Source organism: Kogia breviceps, chromosome 7 (assembly GCF_026419965.1).
Source record: "Kogia breviceps isolate mKogBre1 chromosome 7, mKogBre1 haplotype 1, whole genome shotgun sequence".
Taxonomy (NCBI): domain Eukaryota; kingdom Metazoa; phylum Chordata; class Mammalia; order Artiodactyla; family Physeteridae; genus Kogia; species Kogia breviceps.
Window position 1 is genome coordinate 117,194,858 of NC_081316.1, and position 21,273 is coordinate 117,216,130.

The 21,273-nt window shown below is 53.9% G+C and overlaps 1 protein-coding gene and 1 long non-coding RNA gene across 2 annotated transcripts in view; one reads left to right on the forward strand and one right to left on the reverse strand.

The window, feature by feature from the left end:
• The window catches only part of ADAMTS8 (ADAM metallopeptidase with thrombospondin type 1 motif 8), a 20,039-nt gene extending 11,583 nt beyond the window's left edge, over positions 1-8,456 (reverse strand). The window contains 3 exon segments of the mRNA XM_059069752.2: positions 7,430-8,226; positions 8,229-8,273; positions 8,276-8,456. Coding sequence (XP_058925735.1) covers positions 7,430-8,226; positions 8,229-8,273; positions 8,276-8,456 — 1,023 coding nt within the window.
• The window catches only part of LOC136794543 (uncharacterized), a 26,959-nt gene extending 9,954 nt beyond the window's left edge, over positions 1-17,005 (forward strand). Inside the window, exons 2-3 of the long non-coding RNA XR_010841526.1 lie at positions 4,699-4,862; positions 16,920-17,005. This is a non-coding gene — a long non-coding RNA (uncharacterized lncRNA). The remainder of the gene's footprint in view (positions 1-4,698; positions 4,863-16,919) is intronic.
• The last annotated feature ends 4,268 nt before the right edge of the window (positions 17,006-21,273 follow it).

Consider the following 21,273-nt stretch of genomic DNA (forward strand, 5'->3'; position numbering starts at 1 on the left):
GTGGAGAGGGAGGGGTAAGTCTCCTGGCCGCCGCCCGCCCCTGCCCCGTCACGCCGAGTTATGCACCCTGTGTGCTGGGCATCGGTATATCGCATCTCGGTGAAGGCTCACAGAACCCCCGAGGCCCTGGCATTACTTCCCTTCACTGTACGTATAAGAAATTCGCGGCTCAGTAGGCGGCCCAAGGTCCCACAGCTAGTGTGTCAACCAGCATGTGAACCCAGAACGCCTGGCTCCAAAGCTTAAGCGCTTAACATCCTGAGCAGCCACATGTGGCCATGGACATCTAAATCCATTAAAATTCAATTCAGTTAAAATCCTAGCCCCTCTGCCACACTGGCCACATTTCAAGAGCACCGATAGCCGTGTATGGCTCGTGGCTCGTGGCTCCTGCATCGGACTGAGCAGACGGAACATTTCCATCACCACAGAAAGTTCTTCTAGTGGACTGCACTGGTTCTTCTACCTTAACCTTGACACCAGCCGTCTCCCTGCCAGCCACCCATCCCCTCTCCGCCCTCAGCCCAGAAGCAATTATCTGAGCGCTCAAGGTTAAAATCCGTCGAGAATTTTCCTGATGTCTGCTGGGGTAACCCCTTCTCTTCAGGATGGGAAAACTCGGCTCTGACGATCACTCCTAACAATAGCTCCCCTGCACCAGTCACAGACGGTGCACGTGTCACCTCATTAAATGCTCACGGTCACTCTGGGAAGTAGGGATTGTCATCCCCATTTCACGAACGAGGGAGTGGAAGTTCTCACAAGTTAAATAACTTGTCTACAGCCGCGCAGCTCTTTTTTCTTTTTTTTTTTTTTCCCCCGCGCAGCTCTTCAAGCCGGAGTGCCAGCCCAAGTGTGTCCGTCTCTGAGGTCTACACTCTTCTCGGTCAGTTTCCCAGGGCTTGGCCTCCTGGCTTCTGCCTGGACAGCCCAGGGGTGGGAGAGAATCGGGTGGGTCGGTGAGACCCCGGCGCTCCGGCTCCCACCGCTTCCGGCCCCACCAAGGCCAGCTGAACGAGTTGACGTCGGTGCTTGGCCTCCGCCCCAATTGCTCCCGAGGCCTTGGGGGAGGCCAGATGGCGCTCGCTCTTCTGCCTCCAGGACCTGCAGAAGGGAGTCCTCTTGGATGACTTCGCAGAACAGGAGACGAATGGGGCAGAGGCATACAGGCCTTCAGGCCTCCAGCCAGGAGTGTGGCCGGCCCTGCTCCCTGCTCCCTAGGGCACCACCTCCTGTAGCCTCTCTTTCTTGCCTCCTGTGTTCTGGAAGGTGGGACAAGGAAGGAAGGAAAGGAGGGTGAAAGGCTAGAGACGGACGGACATTCCATGGGCTGAGGCCATGTGTGGGAGTTCTAGACGAATCCCATTGTTTGTGAATGGGATCTGTCTGTTCACCTCGCAGGCAACCAGCCAGATATTTTGTAAGCCCCACAACAGGGGTTGGCAGGTTACTTAGTGTGTCAAGCACTCCGGCTATGTTTAGGCTGATGTAAACAACTTATCAGCAAAGCTGAAACTTGGCACCAGCCCCTGGAGTCAGATCCCTGAGGGAAACAAGCAATCGCATCATCATGCAACTGGGGGCGAGGGCTGAGGAGTGGCAGCTTGCTGGGGCTACTTCCTGCAGGCCTCTGCTGCGTCCGGGGTCTCCTACCCCAGGAAGGACCGGGGCCAACCCCGGCAACTTCTTCCGAGGTGACCTGAAACTCTCCTCACAGGAGGCCTTCCTTTCAGTCCCACCTTCACAATCTCAAAACTGGGCAGCTGACGTCTTACAAAGAAGGTGTGAAGAGGAGAAACGCCAGATGCTCCGAAGCAGTCCCCGAAGGCTCAGAATAAGGAACGGAAGACCTAAGTTTTCAGAAAGGTCTGGTTCCCAAGCTGCCCGGTCAGACTAGCAGAGACCATGCGATGGGCATGCCGCCGATGAGAACCAGAGGTGCACACGTACAGACTGCTGCACAAAGGACGGCACGGGGGCGCGTCCCGACACCGAGGTTCCTGGAGTCTCCTTGCTTGAGTTCAGGCAGCTCACAGCATCTCCTCTAGACCCCGAGTAACAACTGGGGGGCTGAGCTGGCCTGAGAGCCGTTTCCCTTCCAGGAGGTGGGTTAGATGGGAGGACATTTGAAGGTCCTTCTGGCTGCTTTCTCAGAAGATAATTCCCATCACAAGAGGGCTGCCAGGACTGTATGGGCCAGAGTTTCTGTTCAAGTCCCCAGTCCTGGCCCGGCTCACTTCCCCTTCTGTCTTGCCTCACTGCACTTTTGGGGACGGGATGCCCTGCCACCCCTGCATCAGCTCCTCTGAGGAACGGTGGCCTGGCTGCCTGTGCATCTGACAGCGCCCTGGGGGAAGGGCCCCTGGGCCTGGGCAGGTGGGCAGCCGTGAGTCTGTGAGCCCCCGCTTCTGGGTCCATCTCCTGGTCCAGAAGGGCAGGCCTGACTTCCAGTCCCACAGAGAGTGGGCCCAGGAGCCAGTCAAGGAGAAGGTTAGCTCGCTTGCTCTACTGCACCCTGTCTATTTATACCTCCCTGTGCACCACGTGGGTGCGGGCTGCGGGCTGCAGAGAAGCCCCCAGCAGACAACCTCCCCATAGCCAGGTCGGGTAGGTCAGAGCCCAGGGCCAGCCGGGCCGGGGTGGTCACACAACTGGACTCTGGAATGGCCTGGGGATCTCCTGCTCTTGGGTCTCCTTAGGGAAAGGTGGGCCCTTTCCAGGGAGCCTCCTTCTCCACTGGCGCCCCCAGGACCTGGAGGAGCGAAAAGACACTCTGCCAGCTGGGCTGGGACATAGCCCTCTGATTCTCTGAGAAACAAACAAGGAGATTCCTCCCCCGGAGCTCCCTCCCATGCAGCCAAGGCCAGCTACGGCGGGAGTCTGAGGAAGGCTGGGCCCGGGCCAAACACACTTCCAGCAGCTCCTTCTCTTCAGAACGTCATCCCTGACGCCGTGGGCCCAGCGCTCTCCTCGCAGCACGCCTGGGAGAGGCAGGGAGAGGAGGGGTGGTAACGTGGAAACCCTGCGGCCTCAGCAACGGGGCCATCACTCTCCCTTCTGGCATCTCTCTGGGGCTTGAGACTGCTGGGGAGGAGGGAGAAGCAAAGGGTGAGGAAAGAAGAGATGGAGAAAAGACAGGGTCCTGCACAGATGTCCTTCACCCCTCCTCGTCCTCCAAGCAGCGAGGGGCAAGGCCACCTCGCCAAAGCACGCAGTTACCAGCACCACAGGGAGTCCAGTGGACACGGTCCAGGCAGAGCACGCTGAAAGGCAGGTCCTGTGCTGCGTGGGACCGCCCTGCCCTCCTACTCTGACAAATGCATCACCCAAGGCAACTCTAGCTCCAGCCACGCTTCGCCGAGCACCTACCATGTGCCGGGCTCTGGGTCAGGTGCTTTCCGTGTTTTACCATCTCCTCGAGGCACTGCCAGGACATTGGTATAACTGTGCCTGTCAGGCTGGCGAGGAAATCGAGGTACAGAGAAATGGGTAACTGGCTCAAGGCCACTCATGGCTACTTCCTGTCAAAGTCTACGCTCTTCATCACGGCACTGGCTGCCACCCTCTTTGCTGCTGCGAGGAAAACTGCAGCACAGCCCGAACAAAGCATGCAAGCAAGCCAGCCAGGGTGCCCCTGACATTGTCTCTGCCCAACTCCCCCTCCCCCCGGGGAGGGGGGGGGGAAGCGGTGAATCAAAGACCGTTGAATACTAGGGCCTTCTCTTTGTGAACTACTTCATATAGTCCATCATTCTGACGGCAGCAGACCCAAGGGATGGAGAAGACTTGGTCTTCTGCCAGTGGGGGAACATACTTCACATTGCATATAACGTGGCCTGTGGAGACTCGGGCATGTGTCTGTTTCTGTTATTATCCAAAACGGGACACTTTTGAGAGTGAAAGATGAGACTACTAATAATTACGCCAGAACGAACAGGCCTAGATGGAGGCTCTGCCGGGCGGGCTGGGGTACTTGGCCACTTCGGGTATTAGGGCTGGCGGGGGAGACATTTCCCCAGGGGTCAAGGGCGAGGGGAGACAAAATGGCTGTGACTTGGCCCTTCCCGGAAACCACCTGCTAGTAGCCTGAGTCTTGGGACTCCTCTGGTCTTGTCTGGGGGCCCTCCCTGCTCAGCAGTGAGTTCAGAAGCTCAGCCTGCAGCTGCTGCCCCAGCAGGACAGCTTCCCAGACCAACCACGGGGTGCAGCACCGTCCCCACCTGCCCCTCTCCTGCTCCAGTTTCATCCAGGGAACAATTAGCTGTGGCGGGATGCAGACAGAGTTAACGGTCTCTTCCGAGGTGGTCCCTCCTTTCAGAACGCCCCCTTTGTCTGAGCTCCTTAACTCTGAAACCAGAGAAGAAGGTGGGAGACAGGGCCCCTCCTGTCAAAGGATTGACTGAACTCAAGTGTACAGAGTCTGGAAGACTCCCCTGTCGCTTAGCAGTGAGACCAGCCTTGCACGAGGCTGATTCTTTCTCTTGGCCTCGAAGGCGGTTCCTTCTCAGGACTGGGCCTCTCACTGCGGCTGGACGTCTTTGGGCTGCTCGGTTCGGTGACCCAGTCCCACAGCGTGGATGATGTCAGGGGAGCCAGGGCCTCAGACCCTCCTGGTGCTCAGGAGGCGGCATAGATCGGTGAAGCAGCACCGCACTCGGTGCTGCGAGAGCTGCCCTTTCTTCCTCTGCCCCTTCGCAGGTATTTCCTCCCAGGTGGTGCGTGGAAACCACTCTGCAGATTGAGCTCACTCGGCGGGTGGCCTCTCCACGTGGTGCTGAACTTTCCAGAAGACTCACCATGAAGCAGCCTCATCGACGTTTAGGCGAGAATCGATTACCTAGTGCAGGCGCCTCGCTTCACAGGTGAGGGGGAAGGGGCTCGTCATCCTCCTCACACACCCCGTTACCGGGACACCCCGAAGCTTTTTCCGTCTGTGTGAACGGAGTTTCCAGGAGGCCCCTCGGAGAGTTACTTGTAAAGAACTAGGCTCTATTTCGGGAGGTGGGTCTGGGCAGGCAAGGTCTTGGGGAACCGGCCCTTGACATCCACTCCTGTCTTGTCTGAGCCAGGAAGCCCAGGGAATGGCGCTGAGAAGTTCAAGTCTGTTCTGTGGCACCCCCATAGCCGGTGAGCGGTTGGGGCAGGAGGGGCCAGGGGCCAGTCATAGAAACAGCTGTGTCTCAGCCCCTGCCCCAGCCCAGCGCGGCGACAGCAGGCTGCAGGCAGTGACGTGATGAGACCGAGGGGGAGGCGGCAGGGCTGGCCCCAAGGAGAGAGGGAGCCCCCGCCTGCCCAGGGAGGGGACCTCGGTCTTCAAGGTGCCTGACGCCTATTGCGATGCACTCTCCCGGCCCGAGGGAGCCGCCCGCTGCAGAGGGGCCAGTCTGTGAATGGTCCAGAAACCTGTGTGTGTGCGGGGGGCACAGATGGGGCAAGCGTGCTCTGGGTCACCCAGCCAGGGGTCATGCGAGGGTGGAAGTGCTCCTGCGTGGCTCTGCGAAGAGCAAGTCAACTTGTCTGGTGCAGCAGACCTGGGCAGAGCCCAGCCCAGCCCCCGGCTTCAGGGGCTTGGGAGCCCTGGCGGCAGCAAGCACGCCTGTCTTCGGATGGCTCTGACACCCGGAGCTGCCGAGGGTGTGCTGGAGGCAAACAGACAGCATCTGAAGTGTCTGGGCGTTGCGCTCAGAGTGAGATGGTAGGAAATCGTCCGGGAGGACATTCTGGCTCTGAAGACCGAAAGGCAAATTTCTTTTTCTGCTGCTGCTCTGTGTTCTTGTTGGCTCTCCTACCTCCCGGTTCTCAGGCAGCTGTCAGAAAGGAGTCGTGCATGGGAGGGGCTGAGCCCCTCAGCTCTGGGTTTGCGGTGAATGTGCTTTCTGATGGAGCCCCTGGTAGCTGGGGTAGCCATCCTCACCCGAGACAGGAGAAGCCCACCGCCCTGCCGCCCTCTGGAGGACTTGCTTGCGGAAAGGAGTCAGGGAAGGTGGCTGGTGCCTCCCCCTGCTCTCATGGAAGGCAGGGAAGCAGATAGGCAGTGCAGACCCACAGTCCCGGGGCAGACCTCACTGACGGCTCCAAGCCGCCTCCCCGTGCTCTGGGAGGACCGAATACCTGGACGTCGGCACGTGGAGCCCGCGGGGCTTTACCGGCCGGCAGCAGCCAGGGGAGCAGCCAGCTCTTCCCACCCTTCCATCTAGAATGCATTTCCCAGTGACTGCAGAGTGAGACGGCTGGGGCGAGAAGCTGGAGGGCCGGCTGCAACTGTCTAGACTATGCTGCACAGGGGATGCCGAAGCACTCGGTGCCCGCAACAGCTGGGCACAGGCCGAGCCTAGAATAGGGTCCCAGCCAAGACTGCCATCACCGAAAAGGCAGCAACTGAGCTGCAGCAGCGGCCAAGGTGCCTTTTTCAGGAAACTGTGACCGCTGGGCAGGTCAGTTCTTCTCCACCGCGCACGTCTCTGGTTCTGCGCTCCCCCAGGAAGGAGAAAGCGCAGCCTCTCCTGGAACCCTTCCACTTCACGAGGTGTTGGGGTGTAGGGTGACACACACACCTCCTGATGATTCTGCACCATCTTGGAATCTAGTTGGAAATGGCCCGGCTACAGGAGCTGTCCCCTGGAATCAGCTTTCCTGCCCCAGCTCGGTAGAGAGCTGTGTCTGGGCAGAGAGCAGCTCGGGTGGACCAAGGATAGTTCTGGCTCCACCAGGAACATTCACCAGAGGATTTCAGATCTCCAGCCCCTTCTCCTTCCCTTTTCCACTGAAGCTTCAGTTTCCCGGGTTGAGCCCCTGGGCAGAAATTCTGTTCCCCCTCCCTTGCTGGGCTGATGCCGGCGCTGCCAAGTTCTGCCAAGGCTGAGCGCCAGGTTGGCAAGGTGTCCGTGCCCCTGATCAGAACCAGCTGGGCACACAGAAGTTGGGCAGCCCCTTTCCAGGTTCAACTCCCTGCAAACAATGTCTTTTACTTATGGCAGCCTCAGTTCTGTAGGCAAAGGGAATCTTTCCATCCCAGCTGCCTCCCAGGTCTGGGAGCCTCCCAGGTCTGGAGACAGCAGAGGGCGGAGAGGTGGGGGTGGGGTGGAGGTTCTCCCCAGATGTTCACTTATCATATCTGTTGGGAGGGGCAGGTGTCTGGGGCGCGGGGGGGGGGGGCTTTAAAACCCACTTTCAGTTCAGGATGTGAGGCACGGGGCTGAGCAGGGAGGAGGAAGCCCAGGACCTGCACTCTAAGTTGGAAGGGACACATGGGAGGAGCAGGAGGTAGTCCAGGTGTCAGGGATCATGAAAGGAGTTACTGGGCTTTCTCAGAAAGGAAAGAACCTTGTCTGGGGGTGAGGAACGGGAAGAGTTTTCTCAGAGGGACAGAAAGGGAAGAATTTGGAGACTCTGGGAGGTGACCGGTGTCTCCGGGCAGAGCGAGTCCTACCTGCAGGTCGGCTCCATAGAAAGCAGCCATGGACGCATCGGCCACCAGCAGCGTTTCCACGAAGCGAGCCTCAGACACAAACCGCTTGGTCCTACTCGTGGCCCCCAGGGTCGGCGGCGGCTCGCTGGCGCCTTGTGCCTCCTCTTCTTTGCCCTGCTCGTCCTCCTCGTCCTCCTCCTCCTCCAGCCTCTGGCCCTCTCCCTTCTCCGCCTCCCACTCGCGCGCTCCGGGCAAGGGCTGGGCTTCGGCGGCAGCTGCGCGCCCGGGCCCCCGGCGCTGCAGGCGGTGCGGCTGGTGCAAGGAGCCCCCCGCGCCCTGAGGCTGGATGGTGAACTCCTCACCGTCCAGCAGGAAGGAGCCGCTCAGCCCGCGGCACAGGCTGACGGCCGCCAGCGACTCGGGCTCCCCGTTCACCGTGCCCGAGAAGAAGCAGCCGCGCAGCTCCTGCTCGCCCCCGGCCGCCCCGCCGGAGCCCCCGAGGCGCTCGATCTTGAACTCGGGCGCCAGGAAGCTGGCGTCGGGCGCCAGGCGCAGCTCGAAGTCACGGCCGAAGGCGGACAGGTGGAGCGCGAGCTCGCCCGCGCCGCCCGGCAACCGCGTGGGCACCACCAGCGCCGAGGCCGGCGCCCCGCCTCCAGGCCTGGCCGGGGCGCCGCGGGCGAGCGGCGGCGGCGGCGGCGGCAGCAGAGGCAGCAGCGGCAGCAGCAGGAGCGGCGGCCACCGGGGGGCGGCGCGGGGCATGGGGGCTGCGGCTGCGGCGCGGGCGGCGGGGGAAGCGGGCCCGGCGCGGGCAGGAGCTCGGGCGGCTGGCCGGCCGCGCGGCCGGTGGGCGCCTGGCGGCGCGGTCCCCGGGCGGCCCCTCCGGCTGGCGCCGCCGCTGCCGCCGCGCCCTCCCGCCCAGCCGAGCGCGAGCAACTGGCGCCCCTGCCGCGCGCGCGTCCTCCGCGCCTGCCTTCTCCCCAGCCCGGGAAGCCCAGAGTGGGCTGCCGAGCCCTTCGTATTTATACTTCCTCCCCGGCTTTGACATAAGAGGTTTATTTTTGATCTCTCACTATTCCCGTTTCCCCTCCCCTGGGATCAGAGAGAGAAACCGAAAAGAGGGAGCGAGAGAGGAGAGAAAAAAAAATTTGGATGAAATGTAAAACCAATCAGGAGTCAGCGGGGCTCGCTCCCCCGCCCCCCCGCCCCCCTTTAAGTGTCAACTCCAACTTTTTCCCCTTCGCTTACGCGGTCCCACATTAACTCCTCCAGTGCTGGACGGGCCCCTCAGCCAGCGTCCTTGGGGAGACCCCAGTCGCTCCCTCCTCTGAGGCCAAGTGCCCGGGACACATACCCCAGGAGACCCTCACACCGGTCCCAGCGACAGTGTCACTTCGGGAATCCGACTGTGCAGAAGAGAGATCTCCAGAGAAGGTTCGAGAGCTTTTCATTTTAAGCAAAAGAGGGAGGCGAGAAAGGTCATATTAAAGTCACTCTGTCTGCTCAAAAACACGTTTACAACACCTGGTTAAGGCAGCCAAGGACTCTGTGACTGCCTGGTCGGGGGCTGGGGGCAGAACCCAGCACGGGGGTAAATTACGCCAGGGGAGGTGGCAGCAGGGTGGAATCACGCCGGGGCAGGTTAAGCACTTGGCGAGGAGGGCACCTGAGCTCCAGGGGCTTCGTGTCTGGCCCTGAAAACTCAACTGGAACAGTGCTCCGCTGCCCGGGGACCTCAAGAAAGGTGGCACTCTCACCGCCCATGGCACTGCCCATGGCTGTGGGTACCAGTGTGTATGCGGGTTGATTCACTTTGTCCTACGACGTCACCTCCCTGGGATGAGCGGGGCTGAAACCCGGCGAGGGGAATGGTACGGTCCTCTCTCAAGACCACGAAAAGCAGCACTGGCTGGCACCCCAGTCCTAATGGCACAGGTCTGGGCTGGGCCAAGGGTCCTGTTCTCTAAGGATGGGCTCTGAGTTGTCAGTGTGGGCGATTCCTGGGGCTCAGGACCTTTGCCGGCTCACCTACCCCAGCTGCCCAGTTAGTTCTCCGCCTGGGTTGCGGTGCCCACAGACAGTCGGGGTCGCCCCTTCCTCATTGTAGCCCATCCCACTCCCTCACCGTCTATGCAGGATCAGCACGAATGTGAGACGCTCAGGGCTTCTTACCCCCGAACAGGAGCCCCTCCCAGACACAGAAGTTCCTTAGCGACTACAGAATCTCAGGGCAAGTCCTGACAACTTCCCTCCAAGCGTCCCCCCTCTCTGCTTTCTCAGAAACACAGCAGGCTTTGAGTTAGATGAAAGGAAGGAGGAGCTTTTGATCGTATCCTGCTCCCGAGAATTCTTTCCTGGATAATTTACAAGACAGGAATAACTGGAGTGTTGGGGAAACACTTCCTGAGGCAGGGGGATGGAAAGAATGGCCTCTTCAATCCTTTTCCAAAAATGAGCAAAACACTTCATCCCAGGACAATGGTGAAACAGCCCTGTGGGAGTCTGACCCGGGCCCGGCAATGAGTAATCCATCCCATTTGCTTCAGGCCTTTTGTAACTCTGTGATCATCATCGGTCTTTGCTTCCTAGAGCCTAAAGTCCCCTATTCACCATCCGCCCAACCCCGGCGGCCCAGTAGAACTCCTGATTATCTATAGTAATTGGGTCCTCAGGTTTCCTTTCTTTCTCCTTCGTTGGGGAGGCAGTTGTGCTCAGTCCCCTTCCTCCCATGTGTATATAAATGGCTGCAGGTGGGAGATTTAACCAGACCAGGGAAAGTCTTGGACATCCTTGGGCCTCCTGGTTTCAGCTAGGAGGGGTCTGCGAGTTGTTGTTGTTTTTAAATAGAATGAAATGCCTCCAAAGACAGCTCTTTGGAGAGAGGTCGGGTCGTGGACTTCGGGCTGAGCGTGCGCGTGGCTGGCCTCCCTCCACCTTTCTGGATCCACCCTCCCCCGGAGCTGTACGTGCCTTGCTGGTAACTCCAGGGTGATGCCTGCCACTTGCACTACATCCTCAAGGTGTCAGGCTTACCTGAGCTATGCTTCCACCTAGTGCCCTTGCCGCCGGGACTGGGAGGGGATCCCTGGCTTGTGGCGAAAGCCCTCAGGAGAATGGCAGGTGGAAACAGTACAAAACAAAGTGTAACAACGGGCCAGTGAAAATCCCAGGGGGGGTATCTGCCAGTTGCGCATTTCCTACCTTACTCGGGTCTTTCCCCCAATGCATAATTACACCGGGGGCTGGCAAACCACGGCCCGTGGGCTAAATCCTGCGTGCTGCCTGCTTTTGTATAGTCCACAAACTAAGGATGCTTCCCACCCCCGTTTTTGAAATGATTGAAACAAATGAAAATGAACAGTAAAGTTTCACGATGCTTGAAAATGGTATGAAATTCACACTTCAGTGTCCATAAATAACGTTATTTTGGAAAGCAGCTGCAGTCATTCATCTACACATTGGCTGTTCTTGTACTATAAGGGCACGGTTAAGCGCCCCTAAAATATATGTACTATCTGGCCCTTTACAGAAACAGTTTGTTGACCTCTGAATTACAGGAGAGCGACATTAATTTGGAGTCCTCAAATTTGGAATGTGGGATTATTTAGACTCAGTGTCTGTGATTCATGTGGAGTAAGAATTTTAACATAATTTAACATAATTATATAAAAAATGAAAATCAAAATATCTCTGTCTTTAATTCTGTATCTAGCAGTTATTTATTATTTAATTAGTCCTTAAATAATTAAAGGAAGTTTGTGATACCTTATACTACAGGTTTATTATGAATTTTAAGTTTTTAATTAACTCATACTATTAGTAACTGGTTATCTCTTAGCTTATCACTAGAGATTTATAGGGTATATATTATAAATTTATGATGTATCCTAAGCTCTGCTATCTCTAGAATCTCCTTCCAATTGGAAGATGCATTAGTGGCCATCTGATCCATTTCCACTCAAATTTTGCAGAGAAAAAACAAATTCAGAGGTTAAGTGACTTACCCAAAGACACATAATTAGTGGTAAAATTTTCCCTAAAATGCTATGGTAGCCACTGCATGAAGATTAAAAAAAAAAATGTATTGTTTTCAAATTTCATTTGCAATTCATACGTTTCTGTTAAAAGTGAGTGCTTACTCTGAGCCAGGCAATGTTCTAAAGACTCATTTAAATTTAATTTCCATTAAATCCTCGGTAATAATAGCATCCATCTTTTGACTGCTTGCTGTGGGCTAGGCACTGTGCTGAACAGCTCACAAAACATGATTTCACTTTACCATCAAGACAGTCCTCTGAAAAAGGCATCTTACAGATAAAAAAATAGGTTTAGAGAGGTTAGATAACTTGCTTAGGGTCACTCAGTTAATAAGTGGTGGAAACAGTGTTCTTAACTAAGGTCGCATTCATAAACTACTAATTAAATGTAATATTTTTCCAGTGATGATGTCCTACACTGAATTAGTGTAGGACACTACACTTTGGTTCTCTGTTTAGAACCAAAGATTAAATCATGGTATTACAGAGCTGGAAGGGCCTCTAGGATTTCGATTTCAAAGAAAGGAATAAACAGCTTTTCTCAAAAGCCCGTGATGGCATTTAAATATAAACAGTTCTTTTTTTCTAAACAAAATAATACCGTTTTTTGCGTCAATCCATGTTCATCTTCTATAACTTTGGTTAATTGCTGTGATCCACACATTGTCTATAACAGAGGGAGGATTTCCTGGTCCTTCTCTGTCTCACTAGTGAGCTCAGACCCCCAGCAGTTCGGGTTTGGTTTTTGACATCACTTTTGTGCTGATGTGCCCTTGTATTCCCTTTGGTATGCAGGGTTTTGTGAGCAGCTTGTACGTACACAAGCATTCCTCTGTGTTTTTATCTGCTTAATTCTTTCTTAGTCCTAAATTGTCTGTCTTTTGGAACCTTTGGAACTTCACCCAGTATATGGAAAATCTTTAATTCGTATTCTTGAGGCCACTTTAAGTTCAATGTCCTAACTCCTGTGCAGCACTAGCTACTCTGATTATTTTTCCTACCTTCATCTGGCTGTTCTGGTGTTTACAGCCAGTCTCGATGGGCACATTCCCAATCCTGTTATTTACATCACCGAGAACCAGATCTAGCGCAAACTTTAGTCCGATATTGACGTCGACTTGCTTGCTGACCAGACGTTGACTGATTTTAATGTAACGAGCAGAAGCAAACAAACTTTTTTAGTTCCTACTTTGTATATTCAATGACTAACTGCCAAGTATTGGGCTCACTGTGGGGCCCCCCAAATATAAGGTCGCCCCAGATCCATGTGGGCTGCGTCCGTGATGACAATCTGTGGTCACTACCGTAACTGGCCAGTCGCTTGCGCATTTTGAGTCTTACATGCGGTAACGATGGCCGCAAAGATGAATGACGAGAGGCTTGGGTCATGGTTGCTTTACCACCAAATGGCCAGCAGGTGGCACTGTTCAACTGGACATTTATCCACGGCAGAGCAACTTTTTCCAGTTAGAAGTTTCTATCACATCATGCAAGTCTGAGGCGGCAGTCCTTCACAATTGTGCACATAAATCTAAGTGTTCATTCTATTTCTCACACCCAGTCCCCGGAGAAGGTTGAAGGAGGTGTTGCGTGGTTGTCCTGCTTGTTATAACCAGTGCTTCTTCCCTTCCCACCATCTTTCCTTCACCTCTATTTCCGGTCTTCATCAGACCCGTGTGTCTCAACTCAAATTACCTGGCAGTCTTAGAAAGCTGACCAAACCGCGGTGTCTCCAGGCCCCGGGACCACCTTAATCGTGAGGATGGTTTGGTTTTCGTGCCTCCTTTAATCATTAATGAAAACAATCCATTTCCCCTACATCTTCATTATTGATTCTAACCACCAGATGGGAATCTTGTCACATTTACTTTTAATGGCCGATGCAAGAGGGCCTGAAGTCTCTCTAAACAATGGGTCTAATTAACCGCTTCTGCTGATGATACACACACAGGCACACACATACATATAAATATATTTTATTGTACTAACGTGCAACACTGCATGCATTTCTCCTTGTAACAGATGGAAGAAAAGAAGGTTGAAGGAAAGGAGCTGGGTTTCAGAATGGAGGGTAACTTCTCAGGGCAGATGAAGTGCTTACTGAAGGTCATCAAGGGACTTGACATAAGAACGATCCACTTTTTATAAACATGTTCCCAGTGAGTTAGGATGGGAAGCTCTAACAAGAGTGCTTGGCCCACGGTAGGCGTATGTAAATGGTCACTGTTTTCCATCACATCGTCATCACTGTCATCAGGTTATCTACCCGCCCTGGCCTGGTAGACTAGTCGTAAAGTCTCTGGAGTTTATCTTGGCCTCATTCCCCTCACCCTCAGTTTCTCTCTTCTTTATAGAGTTGTCCAGGGTGCTTCCCTGACCTGCTCTCATTGTCAGAAAGGAATCCAAGTCATGTACACTTTGGTTTGATAGCAAGTACCCCTAGGAGGGTTTGAATTTTAAGAGACCGGAGGAAGGGGAACCAAAAAAAAATAAACAACTAATGGTGGAATTTCAGACACCATGGCTGTAGCCTGAGCGAGAAATCTGGGGGCCAGGGACACACACCAGGGCTCCTAAGTGATAGACGGGGGCACCCGAAAAGGTGTTAAAAGAGGATTTTTAAAAACTTTTTATTCTATATTGGAGTATAGTTGATTAACAATGTTGTGTTAGTTTCAGGTGTACAGCAAAGTGATTTAATTATACATACACATGTGTCTATTCTTTTTCAAATTAAAAGAGGATTTTTGAACTGGGCAGGGGATGATGTTATGAGAACGTGAGGGCCCCATCCATTCTATTTTCCAGGTGTTCTTGGGCAAACTGTCCACCCATCCCACTTCCTGAGGTTACAGGACTTATTTCTTTTTTCCAGAACATTCTTCCTTGCAGTCCTCTCTGTCTGCATCAAGCTCACTGGATTTGAGAATTTAAAGAGGACGGTAGACATTAGATGCCATTCCTCCATCCTCCCGTTTTACAGATGGGGAGGTGAGACCTTCAAGGCCGTCCTCCTCCCCGAGTCACACAGCTGGTCGACAGACAGGAGATTCAGGGCCTGAATGTGCGTTCTCAGCCTGGTGTTCTCTCTGTGTCCCATCTAACGCCACCTTCTCCTGCAGAGCAGGACCTGAGCTCAGAGGGTTCCTCTGACACGACCCAAGTCCCAGTGCTGCCTGGAGACGGGCCTGGCGGCAGAGCCCCAGTCCGTGGGTACAGCAAGGCGTGCTGGTGTATTTCAGCATCCTTCCTCATCCAGCATATGTTATCTTCACTCAGAACTCTTCCTTGGTATGTTTGCTTTTTCTCCAGTAAAAGAACCTTCCATTAAGGAAGAATTTAAAGTATTTAGACTTTAGCCATATTTAGTGACTTACAGAGGAGTGTTTCACCCCGAGTGATACTATCTAAGAATGTGGAGGTATCTTCCGAATGCCTCAAAAGGTGATGGGGGAACAGGAGAGGCCTGAGGACTTAGGAAGAGAGTGGCATTTGAGCAGCCACGTGGCTGGGGAGGAAGGAGAAGAGGATACAGATGGAGGGCCTGGTGCCCTTGCATGGAAAAGCTTTTTAATTAGCATCGAAGCTTCGAGATATCGAAGGCTTTTTTTCCACGTCTTGTCGTGTGTGTGTGTGTGTGTGTGTGCGTGTGCGCGCACCACGCACCCTCTCATACCTTTACCTCGCAGCGTGTGCGTGGGTCTGCTGCGCACGCGCACACACACACGGACATTAAAGGAGCTTTTGCACTTGGGAAGGAACGGAGTTTAGTGCGTCTTTCAGGTCTGGAGCGGCGGGAGTGGCGGGCAGTGAAGCAGTCGCTGGGGCAGGTGCGAGGGGTGTATTTGTTACCCGCGCGCTTGAGTGCGGAAGCAGGGAAGTGACATGACTGCATCCACCTTTTAGAAGGATGACTCCAGCAATTATGTAGAATGAGGATTGCATTAAGGGAGAGATTCGAGTAACGGGGACCTGTTATGACACGCTTTCCAGCGGCGGTGTGTGCCTGAGGGAAGGAAGGGGCGGTGGAGACGCACAGGAACGCACTGCAGTCTTTGAGTTCGTCTGGTGATGGTGCAGGGGGCAGAGGGGAGGGAGGAGGTGGGGCTGACGCACGGCGTGATGACGTGGACAGAGGTGCCGTTGTCCCAGTTGCGGAAAACGTCACGAGGTGTATGTGTACGTGCAGGATGCTTTGGGAATGTGCGTGGGAGGGAGTGATATCAGCCTTTGGTTTCAGACCTGTTGAGCGCCCTCTGGGACGGCTGGTGGGGATGGGTACACATCCACGAGGCTCAGGCAGGGGTGGGGCCGGGCGTGTGGATGTGGAGCTGCCTGCCAAGATGGGTAGTTGAAGCTATGAGTGTGCTCTGCTCTGTACATGTGTGCACAGTTAAGGATCCTCTTTGTTTCCTCCTAAGTTTCCACATATCTTCCCAGCATCTCCCCATTCCTTCACTGTCCTCTCTTTTCGCACCTCCCAGGGTGCAGGTGAGGCCAGCCTGTCCAATCCCCGTTCTGGGGTCTTTCCCGAAGAGTCAGCACCCTTGGTTCTCCTTGATGAGATGCGGTGATTTTCACCCACCTGGGCTCTGTGGTCTGCAGGTGTCTTCCAGTTGGTCTGTTGGCTGATTCAGATGTGAGGGTGGGATGCCCTGGTGAAAGAGGAGATTCCTAGCTGGCCTGGAGAGAGCAAGGGAGCAGGGGAGAAGTCTTTACTTGGAGTGACTCGATGTCTGGAGTCTCACCAACCACAGCTGGAAAGTACTGGACGGGTTTCTGGGCTGATCCTTCCAGGTTAGCTGAGAAGTGACATTGCTGGATCCCATCACCTCTTGACTCTCGACAGTGACCAGGGAGACGGCACAGAGGAGCTGGGAGGAGGAGGCGAGCGCGGGAAGAGCGTGAGAGCCTTGACGAAGGGGACGGCATCCTGCCTCGCTACAGAGCTTTGGGGCGCCCTGGCTGGGAGCAAGCGGGGATCTGCCGGGCACCCGGGCTCTGCTCTGGGACCCCCACTCAGGTGGGAGGGGGCCCGAGCCAGGAGAGCCAGAGCAGCTTTCCTTTTCCCGATGGACTGGTCAGGGGCTCGTTCTATGTTCTACTTTAGTTTTTTTTAAGTAAATAATTTTATTTATTTATTTATCTTTTGGCTGCATTGGGTGTTCGTTGCAGTGCACGGGCTTCTCATTATGCAATTTCTCTAGTCGTGGGAGCACGGGCTCTAGGCGCTCGGGCTCAGTAGTCATGGCTCGCGGGCTCTAGAGCGCAGGCTCAGTGACTGTGGCGCACGGGCCCAGCCACTCCGCGACATGTGGGATCTTCCCGGACCAGGGCTCGAGCCCGTGTCCCCTGCATTGGCAGGCGGATTCTTAACCACTGCGCCACCAGGGAAGTCCCGTTCTTTAGTTAAATACCAGGGTTTTCTGCCGTTTAATTTCTTTCTTTCTTCTCTTTTTGGCCACGCCATGCAGCTTGTGGGATCTTAGTTCCCCGACCAGGGATCGAACCCACGCCCCCTGCACTGGAAGTGCGGAGTCCTAACCACCGGACCACCAGGGAAGTCCCGGTCTGCCCTTTAACTTCTGATGCCCTGTAAGCATGTCCGTGAATGCTGGGTCATGGCAACTCAGGTGGGAATTGCCTCTGCTGCTCTGGCTCCTGCTTTGACCTTGGCCGTCCATGGCACCTTTGCCCCCTCGCTTCTCTGCTTCCAAGCAGAGAGGCCTAAGTGCATTGACCCCACTGGGGACATACCGGGTGGAGGCAGTTCACAAAGCATTTCTAAATGAGATGCCAGAGGAAAAACTCAAGGACAGTAGCTTCCTAAGTGGACACCCTCCAGTCCTGGGAGGTTCGGTAAGAACCTTTGCAGCCTGTTGGGCCCCGGGGAACAGAGTGTTGGGTGAGAGCAGGGTGGGGACACGAATCAGATGTGGCACATGTGGTTTATTTCTCGTGGTTTTTGAGACCCGCACCCCCAGAGCTGGGCTGTGACCCTGCCTGGGAAGGTCTCGGTGCCACCCTCTCACCCTCCTGCCCTCTTAAAGCACCTCACTTGGTGGCCACTCTCTGAGATTCTATTGTCAGAACTTTGTTTTGGAAAAGCCTTTGATCCTTTTAAGGTGTAAGTATACGTGAATGGGAAACATTTTAAAGCTGTTATCAGTTGCTTGCAGCTTCGTGCAAATGAAGCCGGTGGCAGCAGCAGATTTTGAGGAAGCCAGTGAGGATGTAGGAATTGGAGAGAGGACAGAAAGCCTGGTGGGGGTGGGGGTGGGGGTGGGGGGGCAGGGGTGGTGGTGGACGGGAAGCAGAGGGTGGAGGGGGCAGGGTGGGGTACAGACGGGAAGAGCTGGCCCCCGGGGTTTCCACGGGCCACATGCGCCCCCCCCCCCCCGCCCCGCATTTTCCCCACAGGAGCTCGCCTCAGGTTTTCTTGGCAAACTCCTGAAGTGAGAACTGTATCATACTTTCTAATTACAGGAGTCCCGAGTGAAGCTCTTCCCTCTGTGGGCTCCATGGGTCGTTACTGATGACGGTAAGAATAGTCCTCCTCTTTCGTAGATAGACGGGGAACTCCAAGCTGCACGAGATGGGGCCATTTAGCTGGCGCCCCCAAACAACCCACCACCAGAGCTGGGGCTGGGCGCCGGCTTGCAGATCTGCACTTTGGGGCAGTGAGCTACCCTCAGTCACATAAGGGCTGCTTTCTTCCTGCCCAGGTCCTGCTGTGGCCTATCTGATGTTCAAGTATTTTAACAACAGGTGTGAGAGGAGATTTTTCCTCTTGTTTGGGCACAGGCAGGACTTGCTGAGCCTCCAGGAGCACAGGGAGGGGCTTCTGAGGCTCTACAAATCTCCCAACGTTACTGGCAAAGTTTTTGTTTTAAACATCTTTATTGGAGTATAATTGCTTTACAATGGTGCGTTAGTTTCTGCTTTACAACAAAGTGAATCAGTTATACATATACATATGTTCCCATATCTCTTCCCTCTTGCATCTCCCTCCCTCCCACCCTCCCTATCCCACCCCTCTAGGTGGTCACAAAGCACCGAGCTGATCTCCCTGTGCTATGCGGCTGCTTCCCACTAGCTATCTATTTTACGTTTGGTAGTGTATATATGTCCCTGCCACTCTCTCACTTCGTCCCAGCTTACCCTTCCCCCTCCCCATATCCTCAAGTCCATGCTCTAGTAGGTCTGTGTTTTATTCCCGTCCTACCCCTAGGCTCTTCATGACATTTTTTTCCTTAGATTCCATATATATGAGTTAGCATACGGTATTTGTTTTTCTCCTTCTGACTTACTTCACTCTGTATGACAGACTCCAGGTCCATCCACCTCACTACAAATAACTCAGTTTCATTTCTTCTTATGGCTGAGTAATATTCCATTGTATATATGTGCCACATCTTCTTTATCCATTCATCTGTTGATGGACACTTAGGTTGCTTCCATGTCCTGGCTATTGTAAATAGAGCTGCAACAAACATTTTGGTACATGACTCTTTGAATTATGGTTTTCTCAGGGTATATGCCCAGTAGTGGAATTGCTGGGTCGTATGGTAGTTCTATTTGTAGTTTTTTAAGGAACCTCCATACTGTTCTCCATAGTGGCTGGATCAATTTACATTCCAAGCAACAGTGCAAGAGGGTTCCCTTTTCTCCACACCCTCTCCAGCATTTATCGTTTCTAGATTTTTTGATGATGGCCATTCTGACCGGTGTGAGTTCGTGAGGCAGCCCCTCGCGGGACAGACCAAAGTTTTGGGTGTGTGTCTGCGCCTGGGTGTTCCAGGGATCAGGTTTCTCAGTGTTTAGGACATCCTCTGTGGTCCCTACGAGGCTCAGGATTGCTACATTGGAGCAAACTGTGATCTATGCTGAGTTCCATTGGGTTGGGTTCCCTTAGTGCCCTAGCTTAGAAGGAAGAAAGTGAACGTGGATAAAACAGAACAAAATGCTCTTTGAATACAAATTAAATAATACTCCTCTGCTGTGTTAGGGTGTTCTCTGTGACTTTTTGTAAGAACTCCAAACACAGTAGCTCAGTCACGTTAGGGCCATCAAGTTGTTTTTCTTACCCATAGTCCCACCACTCCCCCTCCCCCAGTGTTTTGTGAGGATAAAGTGAGATAATATCTATCAATATGAACTCCTTTACAGATCACATGCTATTCTGTACATGTCAAGTGTTTTTATTAAGAAGGAGAATGGGTTGATGGAGAAGAACATGGCGCTTGGGTGGAATGATGAAATTATCTTGGGGCCGTTTCTGACATCCTGATGTTTAGAGGTGGTGCTTCCTACTGACCGCGCAGGGGGCCTGGGGCTCTGGTCCAAGCCCAATCTTGAAGCTACTATTCTGGATGCTGATGATGGTGGGAAAGCATACACTGGAGGAGCAGAGCAGCAAGAAGCTTGCTTGGCAGAGAGAACGAGCTGCTTTCTAAATCCCCAGGCAGGAGTTGAGGATTTAGCCTTATTGCATCTCCATTCTAGGTATTGCTCCCGCACCAGTTCGAAGGCCAGCAATATCCCAAACAGCCGAGAGCTCCCCAGTAATTTACATTGGCGTGTGTGTGTGTGTGTGTGTAAATCTATGAAATAAGTTACTAAATTGGGGATCCTGAGGTATGAGTGTGGTGGCTGTTATTTAAGACGGTTGAAGGGGGGACTCAGGGTGCTAGAAGGAGGAAGCCTGGAGCTATTATCTGGTGAGTGTCCCCAGGCCAAGTCAGGACCCTTTGTTCTAACCTCCTAGCACCCAAGAGAAGAGATACAGGACTTAAGTGCCAGAGGGACGTCTATTAAATACTGAGCCCCAGAGGAAAAACAGAGTGGGAAAAAATAGAGTTAAATATTTCCTGTGAGCAGAGAAGAATGGACCCAGGCCCAGGGCTATAATTCAAGGGGCCTTAGGTGAATCTCCAGCTGCCTCAGCTGTCTCCACATCTGGGGGAAGACTGGCCAAGAGCTCCAGCACTGGTGGGAGCCCGTGGATGCTGCCTTTAACACTTCCTGAGCCTTCCAAAAAGCTTCCCTAATGCCTCTGTGGATGTTATCTGCTTTGCCCGTCTCTATAGCACAGTTTCCATGAAAAGCAGATTAAACACACCTGGGATTTTGAGGGATCTTTGCCAGAGAATGGTAGAGACATACGGCACACACACACACAAATGGTACGTTCTTAAATCTATTTTCTGATCTGAATGCTAACATGGTAAACCAATGATTTAATAACACCTGATCTGAGGAGTTGAGAGACATCCCTCCCCACTGAAATCTTGCCTCGACCGTAGGGCTTCTTCCTCCTTTCTCTCCCCCCACTCTCTTTTCTCCTTAATTCTTATCTCCTGTTTGGGGAGATACGCCAGGATGCTCGATTTTACAGGAGGCAGAAGTCATCCTTGGTCCTGATGTTGGTGAATAAGCAGAATCTGTGTGTCTTTTTTTTTTTGGCGGTACGCGGGCTTCTCACCTATGTGGCCTCTCCCGTTGCGGAGCACAGGCTCCGGACGCGCAGGCTCAGCGGCCACGGCTCACGGGCCCAGCCGCTCCGCGGTATGTGGGATCTTCCCGGACTGGGGCGCGAACCCGCGTCCCCTGCATCGGCAGGCGGACTCTCAACCACTGCGCCACCAGGGAAGCCCAATAAGCAGAATCTGAAAGAATGAGTTCTAAGTCTCCTAACGGAATCCTGTGGCTATATCTTCTGGCCTCAGTACATCGCCCTTTGGGGCTGATCTTCTACCTGGAAACTTCAGCACCCACCCGGCTTAGCCAAGCCAGCCACAGCTGCTCTGGGGACTGTCATGGAGACTC